At 36.1% G+C, this 16249-nt stretch overlaps 1 long non-coding RNA gene, 1 pseudogene and 1 gene segment (V, D, J or C); all 3 read left to right on the top strand.

Annotated features, from left to right (window-relative positions):
* Positions 1 to 1378: 1378 nt before the first annotated feature.
* Positions 1379 to 4656, top strand: LOC113093861 (Ig heavy chain V region 6.96-like). The segment is given in 4 exon segments: positions 1379 to 1442; positions 1539 to 1883; positions 3068 to 3154; positions 4574 to 4656. Coding segments are annotated over 4 exon segments (561 nt in total).
* Positions 4657 to 13516: 8860 nt separating this feature from the next.
* Positions 13517 to 13736, top strand: LOC113093877 (uncharacterized). Its single transcript, XR_003287922.1, has 2 exons — positions 13517 to 13575; positions 13687 to 13736. It is a non-coding gene; the product is annotated as an uncharacterized LOC113093877 (long non-coding RNA).
* A 1686-nt stretch (positions 13737 to 15422) lies between these two features.
* Positions 15423 to 15992, top strand: LOC113093874 (Ig heavy chain V region 6.96-like; annotated as a pseudogene).
* Positions 15993 to 16249: the final 257 nt, after the last annotated feature.

Below are 16249 nucleotides of genomic sequence, written 5' to 3'. Positions count from 1 at the left end.
TAACAACGATTATGCTCAAGGTGAGGTAAACGATGCTGAGGTGAGTAAGTGCCCTTCGTCATCATGTCCAGTGTTTCGTGGTTCCGAGTGGCACTCTTGGAGGGGCTTATCGTGTATCCACTGGTTTCTGGAAAGAAGTGAAGAAGGCCATCGTCAAATGAACCGCAGCTGGGGCCGATCAGCCCATGACGAGCGCGTGCAGGTGTTCCTCATCCATTTCCACTGCATTAACTTATATTATTATAATTATATTATATTATGAAACATTTTCCAAAGATGAATATTTTAAAGTAGTGGGCGAGTAATTCAATCCTTGATTTGCTTTATAAAAGACTAATTTGAGGTTGTGTTGACAAACACGGTTATAGTGCATTATTTTCAGTGTGTTTATTGCTAGCATTACAATAGATTACCTTACAAGTAATTAGTGTGTGATGTAGTTGCCATGATAACCTTACATGCTGATCTATGTAATTATAGTGAAATCACTTGAATGGTACACAAAAACTGAATTTGTGAGTTCAGTAAAGAAAAGCTAACATGAGTTTAAAAGTGTGATTGTCTAAATTGACTGGCTTGGTCTGGATGTCCCAAGCACAACTGTCAAGCTATTCCTGAGCTGGAGTCTCCAAACACTGCTCAATTTGTAGCTATCTCCACAAACAAACAGGTTATAATCTCTTTAGTAGAGACGCCAAAACCAGACATGGGTGTCTGAGAGAAAGGAGACATTCAAAATGTGCAGGGGTCGGGGGTTATCTCCAGGACCAGAGTTAAAAAGTCATTGAAGCAGCAATGATGAATCCGTTGCAAACTTTAATCCTGATTTCAATGAAGTACAGTAGAAAAACTAACCGTAACAACAACAACTGCCTGGAATCACCATATCTCAATCCTTCATCCTCACTAGCCTTTAGACGTGCCTCAAAATGTCACATCAAAGCATCAGTCTATCAGCAACAGCTGTCCACAGACTTCTTATCAGCTTTCACAACTAAAAAAACACCAATCATAAAAAATACAACATTTACTCCACCCACATCAATAATACATTATACAGACTGAAATATCCACTATCATTAGTAATAACGATTAAAAAAAAATACAAAAATAATAATAATATTGCTGAGAAATGCAAAAATTCAGATTCAAAGACAACAAGGTACGAATATAGTTACAGATGAATCATAATTTAATCAAAAATATTTTAATACATTTTCCCAGTTCCAGTGTTTCCACACATGTTGTGTTTGTAAAACAGATACAGTGTATGCAAATGTCATGATTTAGTCAGAGTCACTCAATCTCTCAAAGGACTGTGTTATAAACTGGATCCTCAGTCAGTGTTTGTGTTCTGCTGCAGTGCAGTTTCTTTTCCTTTGACTGTTTTTGGCTGATGATGGAAATGTTACAGTATGGAGTTCTGCTGATGATTATGTCAGGTGAGAATGATTTCACTTCTCCAGATTGTTGTCACTTATTTTTTTTCTATACCATCTAACATGATTTTTTATTTTTATTTTTTGCATGTTTTTCAGCTGTTAGTGGTCAGTCTTTGACCTCCTCAGATTCTGTGGTGAAAAAGCCTGGAGAATCAGTGACTCTGTCCTGCACTGTGTCTGGATTCTCAATGAATGACTACTATATGGGCTGGATCCGTCAGAAACCAGGGAAAGCACTGGAGTGGATTGGGCAAAGACATGGCTCAACTGTGTATTATGCTCAGTCTCTACAGGGACAGTTCTCCATCACCACAGACACCAGCAAAAACATGCTGCATTTAGAGGTGAAAAGCCTGAAGACTGAAGACACAGCTGTTTATTACTGTGCAAGACACTCACTGTTACACAAAAGACTGCAGGACCTGAACAAAAACTATTCATGCATCAGATCACTGAAACAACTGCAAACTTCCCCACAATTCAACAAATTTATACTTGTTTATACATTTATAAAAAAAAAAAAAAAAAAAAAAATCTTCCTCATAAGCAGATTCTCAAATAAATTAGTGAATAAGGTCTGGATTAATTAAGGTACAACATAAAAATAGATTCAGAGTATGCAGGGTTGATTAATCAGCAAAGATACAAAACCTGTACAGTTGTCATATATGATATTATGAGGCAAAAATATATGGGAATATAGCAGAAAATATAATGCATATTACTTGATACATAACACATCACAATAAAGACAAAAACTTCACTACATTTTTTATATGTAATAGCTTTATAAAAACAAATAATTTGTGTAAGTTAATGCTTGATAGGGTTTAAAGCTGAACACTAAACTTTTATCAGATTTTTTCATGTTTAAATACTCAATAGAAAGAAAAGACAAATTACATATTTACATGTATATGTACATATGTATATAAAGTGAACACATATAGCATAAATCAGTTTAATTATATTTATACACGCACAGTATTACATTTTATTACTTGTACATCTAAATAACTGTGCTGCCGAATATAAAATTTAAAAAATTTTAATACACAAGTAAACTATCACATATTTTCAATATTTGAATTATGTATTTATTTATCCAGGATCAGCATGGTTTCACAACAAGAAGTGCATCAACAACAACAACCTGATATGGGAAAAGTGCTGATCTGTGTTTACTGTTCTACTACAACTCATTTAAGCTCTACAGCTTTATTAAAGACCTTTACCTACTTTCTCATGAACAAAACACAATGCCATGTCTATTTGATGGAACTGAGGGGTTGTAGCCTACGCACATGCCTGCTGCAAAAATTTTACATTTATTTACTGAAGTACAATATTATTTTAATATACAATGAACCTCAATAGTCTCAAGCTCCAGTGATTCCACTATTCTGGGGTTCGATGCAAATGAACTGATGTCTGTTTCATATTTAAACAGCTACACGGTGGAGTGCAGGACTCATCACCAGATCAGCCTTCAGATAAACCATGTTCACTTCATTTCTCTTGCTGTTGCTGGCTGCTGTGTCTTGTAAGTGAATCCCCTGAATAAACAAACAGTTTTTAATGTCAATATTAATATTCATAAATCTAAATGTTGTGTTTATCTGCAGGTATTGACTGTCAGGTTGTGCTCACACAGTCTGAACAGTCAGTAGTTGTGTCTCCAGGTGCTTCCTACAAACTGACCTGTGCCTGCAGTGGGTTTACTGTTAGTAGCACTTACATGCACTGGATCCGTCAGGCACCTGGAAAAGGACTGGAATGGATTATTTATTATTATTCAGATTCTAATAAGAACTCAGCTCAGTCAGTTCAGGGCAGATTCACAGCATCTAAGGACAGCTCTAATCTCTATCTGCACATGAGTCAGTTAAAGACTGAAGACACTGCAGTGTATTACTGTGCAAGAGACACAGTGGAAGCACAGATACAAGCACCTGTTCAAAAACTATTCATGAGAAAGGTGGCAGATATGCAAGCTCTAAAGTAACATAAGTCCAATCTGAGGTGTTTTAAATGTACTAAATGAAAAATAAAAAATAATTTAAAAAATAATTATAAAACTTTTATGAATAACTTATTTATTTATTTATGTTATGTATGTCATATGACATATATCATATGGTCAGACTTTAATTTAGGCAATAGCATAAGCCTTTTTCGGATACGTTTTAGCATTGATACGAGCAAAATGGCGATCTGTACATGTAGTATTCAGCACTTGATCGATACACTAGTTTGAGCAACAGCAGATCACTGATTAAACCAAGTGTGTTGGGAGTAGTTGGATAAGTTTGATGAAAGTATCCCCAATAAATGAGCCTGAGCAGCAACCGTTAATATCGACAGCCTTGACCACAGAGTAACGAGGCTCATGGGTATATTTAACTGTTACTGGTGTGGTAATATGATAACATGCCTCGCAACGTAACTGAACAATAGCTTTTACAATAAGCAATGTCTGAAGCATATTCGCCAAAATAGCACTAGGCAGTACAAATGAAATAACTTTGCTTAGCTTCGTGAAGACGTCCAGAGATTAATTAAAGTTGAAATTGCCAGTTGTTCGTGGATGCTTTGATTTTGTTGATATATGGCTTCTTCCAGCGGGGAGCAGATCTCGTGTAAAGTTGTGAGTCGGTCGTATTAGTTCACTCTGACGTTGAATTGCGTGCGAAGTGTCTATATCAAGAGCTTGCTCATATCAATTCAGTCTGTTGCTTGACAAACAACACGGCAAATTCTCTTAAGTTCGAGACTGAAATCTGATGAGATACTCTGTGGGAACCCTGCCAAAACCTGATTAAACGCATCCTATGGAGATTCGCCGTCTGATAGTTCCTGAGCGAGCAATGGCTCTCGTAAGCAGTTTGAGCCTTGCGAGCCATTGAGCATACTTACCGAGCAGTAGTGTCACGTATATATATATATATATATATATATATATATATATATATATATATGTCCCGTTTCTAATAGGAGAAAGGTGGCGATTGGAGAGATTTGACTTTGAATTTACTTTGGCATGCAAAAGACTGATAGATGGCCTCTGTGTCTTTCTTTTACTATCGTTTCTCTTCTGATATTTTTTTGGTAAAATCATTCTCTATGTGCAGTAAAGAAAGATCTGAGGATCCATTCTGTGCCACTGAAGATCAAAGCCAGATTCTCCTCATCACTGAGAAACTTTCCGATGTAGACGAACCATGGACAGCTTGAGTACAAACTGCAATAGTCTGAAAAAGTTTGGATATTTGTCCTTCCGTAGCCTATACTTCATCTTTAAATGTCTCAAGAGTAAATATTGTTTATTTGTTGATCCATTCTCATACACATTCTATACTCTAGAAAATGCTGGGTTGTTTTTTCAACCCAAATGCTGGGTTGAGACCGCTGTGTGGGACATCGGGTTGTTTTAACCCAAGTTTGCGTTGAAAATTGGTCTCACTTATAACCCAGCGGCGCTGGGGAACGCAGATGTGAAGGAGAGCACGGACGTCACGTTAAGATCGTACGTCTCCATGTGAGCAGCCGCCATTTTCTCAGCGTGAAAGAAGTGAGAAGCGAATGAAAGACATTATGGTAAGTAACGTTAAAGATTCAAAATGTTAAGTTATCGTTTATTGTTTATCCGGTTGTATGGTGGAAACAAAAGAGCTTGACGTTATATAGAAATATACGTGGATGCGGTTTTCGCCTCAGAAACTGAGGTCTTCTTTAACATTAATAAATGGAAGAGGTACTTTTAATATACTGTCCATGAATGTCTTATGTCATATTTGTCATAAACTTCAGAATTCTGTCAAGTTATTTTTTTTCTTTGCAGAACTGAAAGTAACTGTGGAGTTAAGGACACAAAAGTCTGCTTGTGTGAAGAGGTGGTTTTCTCAGCTTCTTCAGAAGAGAGGGAAAGACAGTTTAAGGCAAGTAAACTTCATAATGTCATTTTATCAGTTATCAGGTTTTTTTTTTTTACTCAAGAGTAAAATAATGATTGTTTTTTGTTTTTGTAGATGCTGAAAGCCAGAGATATGGGAGAGCATCATTCTTTTGAGATTTTATGTAAGTCTATAAAATAAATGTTTCTGTTGTCTCCTGCTGGTTTACTTCACATTTTGATGCAACAACAGTGTGATTAAGTGCTCATTTTATTAAAACCATCGATGTCTGTGTTGTTCATTGCAAAACTCAAACCAACTATGGAGTTGTTTGATTTGGAGAGTCATCATTCTTGGGCTTCGTTCTTAAAGTTCACACAAAAATCATTTACTTGCCTTCATGTCATTCCAAACCAATATGACCTTTCTCTGTCTTTACAACAAAAATGAATATATTTTTAATTTTCTCATTTTTTTGTTAATCCATTTATAGTATAGATAATCAGGATTTTCAAGCCTCGTAAATAGAGAGTTATTGTAGAAGTAATCCATTCCGATATTTGTTTATGAATAAATCTTAAATTATATGATAGCAAACATGTATGTTCAAAATAAAATACTGGTCTCCCAGACTAGCAATGAAGGACCAAATTAAGGGAATATTACAAATGTGTATTTGTGTTCCAAAAATTTGCAGAATTTGTATGAGTCTGAAACAACATGTGGAGAGTAAATTATGACCATTTTTATTATTTGGTGAACTAACCGTTTGAAGAGCAGCCCTCCACGTACATGAACATTTGTGATGTATGTGAATATCATGTCTGTTTTCATGTTTCAGTAAAGAAGATTTCTGAAAGTAATATATTTATTCAAACAATATCTAATGCCCTCTCACTAGTGCTGCCATTATAGGATTTTAGAGCACTGTGGACAGAGACATTAAACATAAAACCAGTTATTTACCTGTCCTTAAGGATGTTAATACACCTCTATCTGAAAATGGATAGTTTAATTAAATGTTTTCATTTTCCAAATGTGTTTCTCTTTTTAGGCCACTGATGAAGAGCAGGTGGTGACTGGGAGGAAAACTGGTCAAAGATGAGAACGTCCTTTCCTCTAAACTGACACAGCAGTGGTTTTAAAGGAGGACACTGCTCTGGATGATGTAGAAGATGTCACATGCTGATGGGACTTCATCATGACTACATCAGTTATTCTGAAGAGATCATGAAAAAATTGACAGTGATGCATGATCTGTATTCATGGACTATGAAACAAACTGTAATTGTGTAGAGTGTATTGGAGACCAAGGGAGTGTCTAAAAATAAATAAAAAATAAATTAATAAAAGAGAGAGAGACACATATTTACTGATGTGTGACCCTCAGGAAACACCTGCGTTTCGTTATTGTCTCTAAAAAAATAAGTGAATATGCATGTATAGTTTCATAAGACTTATTTACATTCTGTAACTACAACGCATATAGAAACCACTAAAATAAATTATGTTAAGGCTAATAACATGATCATTCAAACATAAATAGAAGACAATACAATCATGAAATTGCTATATTCTTATGTCTTCTCAGCAAGTGATAGCAGAAGCAAATTATGTGACCTTGATGACTATAATATCATTTTAGAAAAGGTTTCTAATCCAAATTTTACTTATGAAAAGAAGAAACATCCATCTCATTTACCTTTAATGAACAAATCAATGCAGCAAAACCCAGAAACAAACAGTTGCAAAACATGATGTTGAACACAGAGCAGCACATGTAATCTTTTCCTTTCAGTTTTACCCTCACATAGACAACTTCAGGTAAAACTTCATTATCTGCCTGTGAGAAATTGTTCATTTCAACTGCCACAGTTTCCCTGCCAGAATCCAGAGAGGGATTCTCATACATGTGTTGATGTTGCATTATGTTCACAAATATTAATCAGCAAGTCATTCATAAGCTGCTGCTTCTGTTGTGTGTTACTGCATGTTTCTGTTCTTTGATATTGTCCTGAATGTGTGCTGTCAGTTTCCATCAACTCTGCCTTTGTGGTGTGAAAACTGTGTGAACTACTTTCCTTGCCCTTTTATTAACTGCAGCCACAATACCATACAAAAGTAGAGCTGGTAGTTTTATATGATAACATACACAAGGTTAGATTAGATGTTTAAATTAAGCATTGGAACACATTGTTTATTCCACAGACTGAGCTATTTCTGTGATAGAATTTCCACTGAGGGAACCAGCATAGTTCAGTAAACACATCATTAATTATTACTTACACTTCAGAGGCCTGTTACTTTGTCTGTTTTTGTACCACCAACCAATGTAGTTGCGTCTCTGAGCAACACACAATGGAGATTTCTGAATGGATGTGTTTTCAGCTTTATTTTATTTATTTTTATGAGTCCTTAATGTTAGTGCCACCACCATCACAAAGATATCCGAGCCATTCCAGTGCTTTTCCAGTGGGTTGACGGATCCAGTGAATGCAGTAGCTTGATTCTGAAATCCTGCAGGAGATGGAGAATGATTCTTGAGGTTTCACAACCATAGATGAAGGTTGAGTGAGCTCAACACAGAAAACACCACCTGAAAATAACAATGAAAGGATGTGTTATTATTAGTCATGTTCAAAACTTCTGTTATCATTAACTTCTTTTGTGTGTGTGTGTGTGTGGTAGAAAAAAAAAAAAATCACAGATTGGAGGAGGAGTTCATGCAAAACTGTTGTGTATAATTCCCATAAGCTGCATTGTGCCATAAGCGTGTTCACTGACTATGATTCTTGTAGAAGAGCATAAATCAGCTATGACAACAATGATTAATTTACTCCTGTTATTATTATTTTTACACGGTCTGTAACTAATTCTTAATATTAATGATTTATCAATGCATACATTTAACTAGCTCACTATTGGGTTTTCGTCTTTATAGTTTTACATTTCGCTGACTTCTCAGTTTATTATATTTATCTCTTTTCCACAGATATTCATTGTCAGACCTTCACTCAGTCTGAAGCTGTGGTAAAGAGACCAGGTGAATCTTTTCGTCTGGTCTGTACTGCCTCTGGATTTACTTTCAGCAGCTACTGGGCAGCTGTAGTGAGACAGGCAGCTGGTAAAGGACTTGAATGGATTGCATACATCGGCACGTCCAGTTCTCCAATCTCCTATTCCCAGTCAGTTCAGGGCAGGTTCACAGTGTCCAGAGATGATTCCAGCAGTCAACTGTATCTACAGATGAACAGCCTCAAGACTGAAGACACTGCTGTGTATTACTGCGCTAGAGAGTCACAGTGAATGAGTTCACTGATGCTCCAGATGTACTGTTCCTTTCCAAGAGGTGGTGCTCTTGTCAAGCTTTCGGACATCGCTCACTGAATGTTTGTTTTCTTTTATCCAAGAAACAGACAGTCCAATTTAGAAATTATAAAAAAAAATATATATATATATTTTTGAATAAGTTTGAGCAGCAGCCTTAATGTAGCTTCTTCGCAAATGATATTCTTGTGTTTGCATGTTTGTAAAAAGAAAGGAGAATGAACAGAATTAACAGTGCTCTCTTCCACCCTTAATACCCACAAGTGCGAGGGAGAATGGAGGAAGTTTTTTTTGGAGCAACTGGGATGGTGCCCATAGACAGTAGATGGTGTCCCCTCTGGGAGTTGGTGCTCTACGCAGACTGCGTACTCTGCGTTTAGGGAGCGACGGTACTGAACACCTTTAATATAGCAGACACTAGTCCATATCGAGATTTCATTAAATGCTCTACTTTTGATTTATTCATTCAAATATGGCCGAAATCCATGACGTTCTGCAGTATACAGCAAATTCCATTTCCACGATTCAACCGCGTGGCGGTTCTGCTGTGTGGCGGCTGCTTCACGTTTTCTGTGTTTTTATCCAGTCTATGGTCTTTACACACCAGAATTGCTGCTGCTGCTGTAGGTGACATAGAGGGAGGCCTCCGACAGACCAGGGTCTTGTCTTCATGACAACAATATCTATACTTCATGATGAGCATAAATATAAAGCCTACTGATAATGGACACCGTCAACAGTATTGATATATTGATGTATATACTTGAAAATCTGAAATTATTAATGTATTTTTTAAATTACATTTATATCTGAATATATGTCAGAGTTCGTAGCGGGTTCGCAAATCATTTGAATCAGTTCGAGAGTTCGGAGCGGGATCACGAATAACGAAAGATTCGCGCTCGTAAATGTTCAAATTGGCCATAACCTTTAATTCGTTGCTGCCACTTGCTGCCACCCTATGCCACCCCGGTAGATCTGCCCCTGCACACTTTATACATTTTTAATATATATTAAAATAAAGTATAAATAATTTAGGTAAAAACGAGGCTGTTTATCACTTTCAGGCACATTCCTGTGAAAGTTTTTTTTTTTTTTTTTTTTTTTCTTTCAGGTTCCCTTACGACAATTACCCATGGTTTTAACAATAACACCACAAATCATCGTTCTTGTACCAATGGTAACTACAAATTAACCATGGTTTTGTTACTTCAAATAATAATTTACAAAGAAGTATTAATATACTGTATGCATTTATGAGAGTGGTGGAGCTTATTCCTTATATGAACTGTTTCAAATGCAAGACATTGATTGCATGAGATTAAGTTTTGTAAATGATAGCCTGTGTCCTTTTGTAGTGTGCACATATATTTATCATCAAACTGTGATAACTGTGACTAAATTCAGTAAATATATGTCTGCCATATGTTGCCACCCCTCAAAAATTCCTGCCCCCTTCTCACCACCCCATCAATATATTTCTAGATCCGCCCCTGAATGACATTAATCAAATACAGTAAAAAACAGAAAATAAAAATTTTCACAAAAGATTCCTGTATTTCAACAGCATATTGCACTAGAACAATGGCCTGTATTTGTCTTTTGTGTGTTGGAGAGGCTGAGATATACATTTGTGTTTATCCGACCAAGCAGCAAGGTAGAAATGGCACTTTAAAACGGACATTGACATGATGTTGGCGAGGTTTTCCATCTGAGTGTGCTACACTCATGTACCTCATAATTCGGGTTCAAAAATCCCTATTTTTGTTAGCATGAACCAGCAAGGGAGACGTGTCCTCGTTGATACAGTACTCTACATCCGATAAGGTGCTTAGCATTCATTCAAAACTTACCTTTCTTTGTGCAACATCAGGTGGCGAACAAAGTTGGACGTTGTGGCAGCTCCGTCTGTAATCTTCGACCAGCATGTTTTGCAAATTGCAACTCGTTTTTTGTCAACTAACCTCGTAATTTTTATAGCCAAACGAAACTATCTTTGGTGTCATTTTGCAACTGGCGCGTTGTTGCTTGTTGCGCTTCAGTGGTTGTCTTGCAATGTGCCTGCTTAGATGCCTGGTCGAATCAAACCAACGTAGGACTACAGTGATTGGATGTCGTGCAGGCATGTGCGTGCTCTCTGCATGCATACAGGTGATGCACATTTTTTTCCACAGATGCAGATACACTGAGAGCGGTGCAGCCGTGTGAATTTTTTTGCCCCAGGTTTTCATGGGAAGTAGCAAGTTTTCTCGAGTCAAAAGGCGCAAGTCCAAGTGAAGTCACGAGTCATTGATGTTAAAGTCCAAGTCGAGTTGCAAGTCTTTGTACATTTTGTCGAGTCGAGTCTGAAGTCATCAAATTCATGACTCGAGTCTGACTCGAGTCCAAGTTCACATGACTCAAGTCCACGCCTCAGAAAACAGCTTACTTTTAGAGGCTCGACTGTTCTTCGATGACAGTGACAGGGCAAAAAACAAAGCAAATCTCATTACTGACAAAAATTAAATAGTAAGTTACTCGATATTAGCTTATTTATTAAACTTTTGTATGCAATTAAAATCACACTTTTTCGGCACAAATATCGGCACGACCGTGATTACACATCTGTGGCCTAGTAGGAAACACAGTTCTGCTTAAATGTGCATTTAATACATTACCAAGTATTACACGTAATTTGTTTTTAATTTGTTTCATAAAAATGAGTTGTGCTCATGCTGTTTCATTACCAAGAGGTGTCTGTTCTTTCACTTTATAACTTTGTGTTGATAATCATCAAAATTATAAGTCCTAGATTATAACAATAGATAAATAAAGATGTTCATTTCAATTTTATTTTTACAAATTGCTATTGCAGTGTTTAAAATAAACTACTATTCATAAAAGAAGAAAAAAAAAGGCTACAAAATAAAAACATGCATGTATCTTGAATGACCATTAGGAATCTCTAAAGGCCTTCATATCAAAACATCAAATGTCAGGGTCCTGACCTGACAATCATCATGTCTATTCTTTCTTTTTTAACGTGTCTTATCTGGGCGCATGGCTTTGTCTTTACTTAATGTTTGCCCATGTGCTCCTCTTGTCTAGTATGTATGTATGTATCCTTTTGTGTGTGAGCATTACTGTACCATGATAGTAGATGAACAAATTCAGGGTTAAAGGATTAGTTTTGAGTTGACAAAACCAAATCATTCCAATCTGGCTTTGTTGGTACCATGATGCTGGTCATCAACTTTCTTTGAAACTCAGGCTTTGATCATGTATATAACAGGTTTCACTTGTGACTGCACTGATAAAGCAAGATAATTCCTTTTTTTTGTCCTCTTTCATGAATAAGTTTTTTTTTTTCACTGTAAAGGCATTTAAATGTATCTTATTATTCAATCTCTTAACCTTTAGGAAAACCTTTAACCAAGGCTTGTGATTGGCGAGCCTTGCAACACAAAGCAAGTTTGATTTACTTCTCAAGAGAGACCCAGAAGAGTCAAAACTAAAGGTTAAAGGTTTTGCTAAACGTTAAGATATTGAAGAATGTGACAAAATGAAACATCATATGAAATATGAAGGAGGACTAATAAAATAAATAATATTGTTTTATCAGTGCAATTGAAAGTGACAAGTGAAACTTGTTAACTTTGTTTATATATTTGAAAAAAAATAGTGATAGAGACTCGAACATATAAGATCAGATTTGTTATTTTTTAAATAGTACAATCTTTTGATACTACAGCTTATTTGTATTACATAATCTGTATATATATAAATATTTATAAAAAATGATTTATAATAACTGATAAACTAAAATTGCTTTTGTGTAATAGATAATAATAATAATAATATTAATATGATGATATAATAATAATAATAATAATAATATAAATTATAAAATGACTATTATAAAATCATCTTTAAAGCCAGACTTCTGTTTTCTTTCTTTTTTTCTGATCGGTCCAACTTCAGTTTGAGATCTATAACTCAGAACATAACCTGCCCCGGAGCCTTGCCTGTGATTTAAATTTGTTTAATCGCTTTACTGTGCCTTCCAAGCCTACTTGATCTGTGTTATATTTTATTGGGTCAATTTTGTCAGATTAGTCTTTTTGACTTTGCTAGTTTTCACTTTTACTCACTTTTTTTTCTCTAATCATAGCTCTTTTTATTTTTGGTTTTGTCTATTCCTGTTGCTCTCTCTTGTTTGTCTTTGTGTCTTGTGTTAGTCTTTGTCACATCCTGTTCCTCCCTGGCTACTGTTCTAAGGAGTGAGTCGTCCGACTGGTGCAGCTTCACTTGCAGCTCTTACTATCAAACCTCTGGTTCTTCAAGCTGCTACTGCATCTGCTGTGTTGTCATTGTCTGCTGCTGCTCCATCTCCTCCACTCTACAGCCTGACTTTGCCCAAGTCTGTCATCTTGTTCTCCTATTGACTGCCCTGTCCTACTGTTAAGATTATCCTCAATCACCAGCATCATGATTGTGCCTCATCTAGTCAATAAAGATCAATCCCGTAATTGTTCTACATCTGGGGCTTTCTCTAGTAAACTGCTGTGACAAAATCTTGACGTCAAAATTGTATCTGTATATTAAGAATATATTTATTGTACATTATCATAATTTGACACCTTAAAGAAAAGTGGTGTCCTCTCATTATTTATGTATTAATTAATTTATTGTCATTGTGTGTACAGACTGATGTTGTCCCTTTTCTTCAGAAAGCAATTGTTCCAGATACTAAATTAAATAAAGAAACTGAAGCACTGAAGTTTCTTATCTCGAAAACAAAATTTCTTTATGCAAATTCTCTATTTGCTCCATGTACTAAAGTGAAGTGTGTCTGTGGCACGGAAGGAGAAAATTCATATTTTTAATCATGATCTTCTCATCAGCTCTGCTTCTGCTGGCAGCAGCTGCATCCTGTGAGCTTCACTGATGCCTCATTTAAACTATAAAGCATTTAACTAAGCTTCATAACTGTTAACAGAAGTTAAAGCATAACTTATAACACATTCTTTCATTGTTATTTTCAGGTGGTGTTTTCTGTGTTGAGCTCACTCAACCTTCATCTATGGTTGTGAAACCTCAAGAATCATTCTCCATCTCCTGCAGGATTTCAGAATCAAGCTATTGCATTAATTGGATCCGTCAACCCACTGGAAAAGCACTGGAATGGCTTGGATATCTTTGTAATGGTGGTGGCACTGAACTACAGACTCAGTCAAAAACAAGATCAGTTTCACCCAGGACACGTCCAAAAACACAGTGTTTCTACAGGGGAAGAATTTTGAGACTGAGGACTCAGCCGTGTATTACTGTGCAAGATACACACAGTGACTAAACAAGCCACCGCTCTGTACAAAAAAAGTTTAAACACATTAAAACAAATGAACATCAGCTCAACTGGTTTTATTCAACTCAATATTAACATGACTATACCAACAAAAGTTATTTTTGTGGTCAAGATCAGGTATAAATAATTATTAAAGGTAACAACTACACATATTCACTCATTACAGTGTATTATACAATTCCACTTATAAACCATGTCTTATCTGTATGAGTGCAGTGAGATTGTGAGAAGTTTTTATCATTTTTGAGCATTATTAATCAGTTTTCCAATGAAACATGATATATACTCTCAGTCTGTTCAGGGACGTTTCAGCATCTCCAGAGACAACAGCAATAAACAGATGTATCTGCAGATTAATAACATGAAGAATGAAGACACTGCTGTGTATTATTGTACAAGAAAACCACATTGACAAATACAACTACAGTACTGTACAAAATCTGAATATAACAAGCAGCAAATTAAACTGCATACATGCTTTCATGACATCCTGTTGAGAAGTTCCCGTTGCATTTCCACTTGAAAACTGTTTGGTACAATTAACATTCCTGGCACAGGTAGCAGGTGACAGTAGAATTCCTGCAGTGATGCACTGACACATGATTGTTCAGAAGTAAATATGAAACCAATATATTACTAATGTAATATGTCAAAAATAAATATATGTATAGTCATGGGTGGAAGGAACACACGACAAGGAGAGCTCAAAATAAATCCCCGGAGGGTGGATTTATTCACAACAATTGTGCCCAAGGTGAGGTAAACGATGCTGAGGTGAGTAAGTGCCCTTCGTCGTCGTGTCCAGTGTTTCGTGGTTCCGAGTGGCACTCGTGGGGCTGGGGCCGTTATCTCCAGGACCAGAGTTAAAAAGTCATTGAAGCAGCAGTTGATGTATCCGTTGCCAACTTTAATCCTGATTTCAATGAAGTACAGTAGAAAAACTAACCGTAACAACAACAACTGCCTGGAATCACCATATCTCAATCCTTCATCCTCACTAGCCTTTAGACGTGCCTCAAAATGTCACATCAAAGCATCAGTCTATCAGCAACAGCTGTCCACAGACTTCATATCAGCTTTCACAACTAAAAAACACCAATCATAAAAAATAAACATTTACTCCACCCACAACAATAATACATTATACAGACTGAAATATCCTGAAATCATTAGTAATAACGATTAAAAAATATACAAAAAAAATAATAATATTGCTGAGAAATGCAAAAATTCAGATTCAAAGACAACAAGGTATGAATATAGTTACAGATAAATCATAATTTAATCAAAAATATTTTTAATACATTTTCCCAGTTCCAGTGTTTCCACACATGTTGTGTTTGTAAAACAGATACAGTGTATGCAAATGTCATGATTTAGTCAGAGTCACTCAGTCTCTCAAAGGACTGTGTTATAAACTGGATCCTCAGTCAGTGTTTGTGTTCTGCTGCAGTGCAGTTTCTTTTCCTTTGACAGTTTTTGGCTGATAATGGAAATGTTACAGTATGGAGTTCTGCTGATGATTATGTCAGGTGAGAATGATTTCACTTCTCCAGATTGTTGTCACTTATTTTTTTTCTATACCATCTAACATGATTTTTTGCATGTTTTTCAGCTGTTAGTGGTCAGTCTTTGACCTCCTCAGATTCTGTGGTGAAAAAGCCTGGAGAATCAGTGACTCTGTCCTGCACTGTGTCTGGATTCTCAGTGAATGACTACTATATGGGCTGGATCCGTCAGAAACCAGGGAAAGCACTGGAGTGGATTGGACAGATATAGGCTCAACTGTGTATTATGCTCAGTCTCTACAGGGACAGTTCTCCATCACCACAGACACCAGCAAAAACATGCTGCATTTAGAGGTGAAAAGCCTGAAGACTGAAGACACAGCTGTTTATTACTGTGCACGAGAGTCACTGTTACACAAAAGACTGCAGGACTGAACAAAAACTATTCATGCATCAGATCACTGAAGCAACTGCAAACTTCCCCACAATTCAACAAATTATACTTGTTTATAAATTTATTTGAAAAATTTAAATCTTCCTCATAAGCAGATTCTCAAAAAATTAGTGATTAAGGTCTGGATTAATTAAGGTACATCATAAAAATAGATTCAGAGTATGCAGGGTTGATTAATCAGCAAAGATACAAAACCTGTACAGTTGTCATACATGATATTATGAAACAAAAATATATGGGAATATAGCAGAAAATATAATGCATATACTATATTTCGATAC

This window comes from Carassius auratus, unplaced genomic scaffold, assembly GCF_003368295.1.
Source record: "Carassius auratus strain Wakin unplaced genomic scaffold, ASM336829v1 scaf_tig00215194, whole genome shotgun sequence".
NCBI lineage: Eukaryota > Metazoa > Chordata > Actinopteri > Cypriniformes > Cyprinidae > Carassius > Carassius auratus.
The sequence above is the reverse complement of the archived record's forward strand: the minus strand, read 5'-3'. Positions and strand labels throughout refer to the sequence as shown.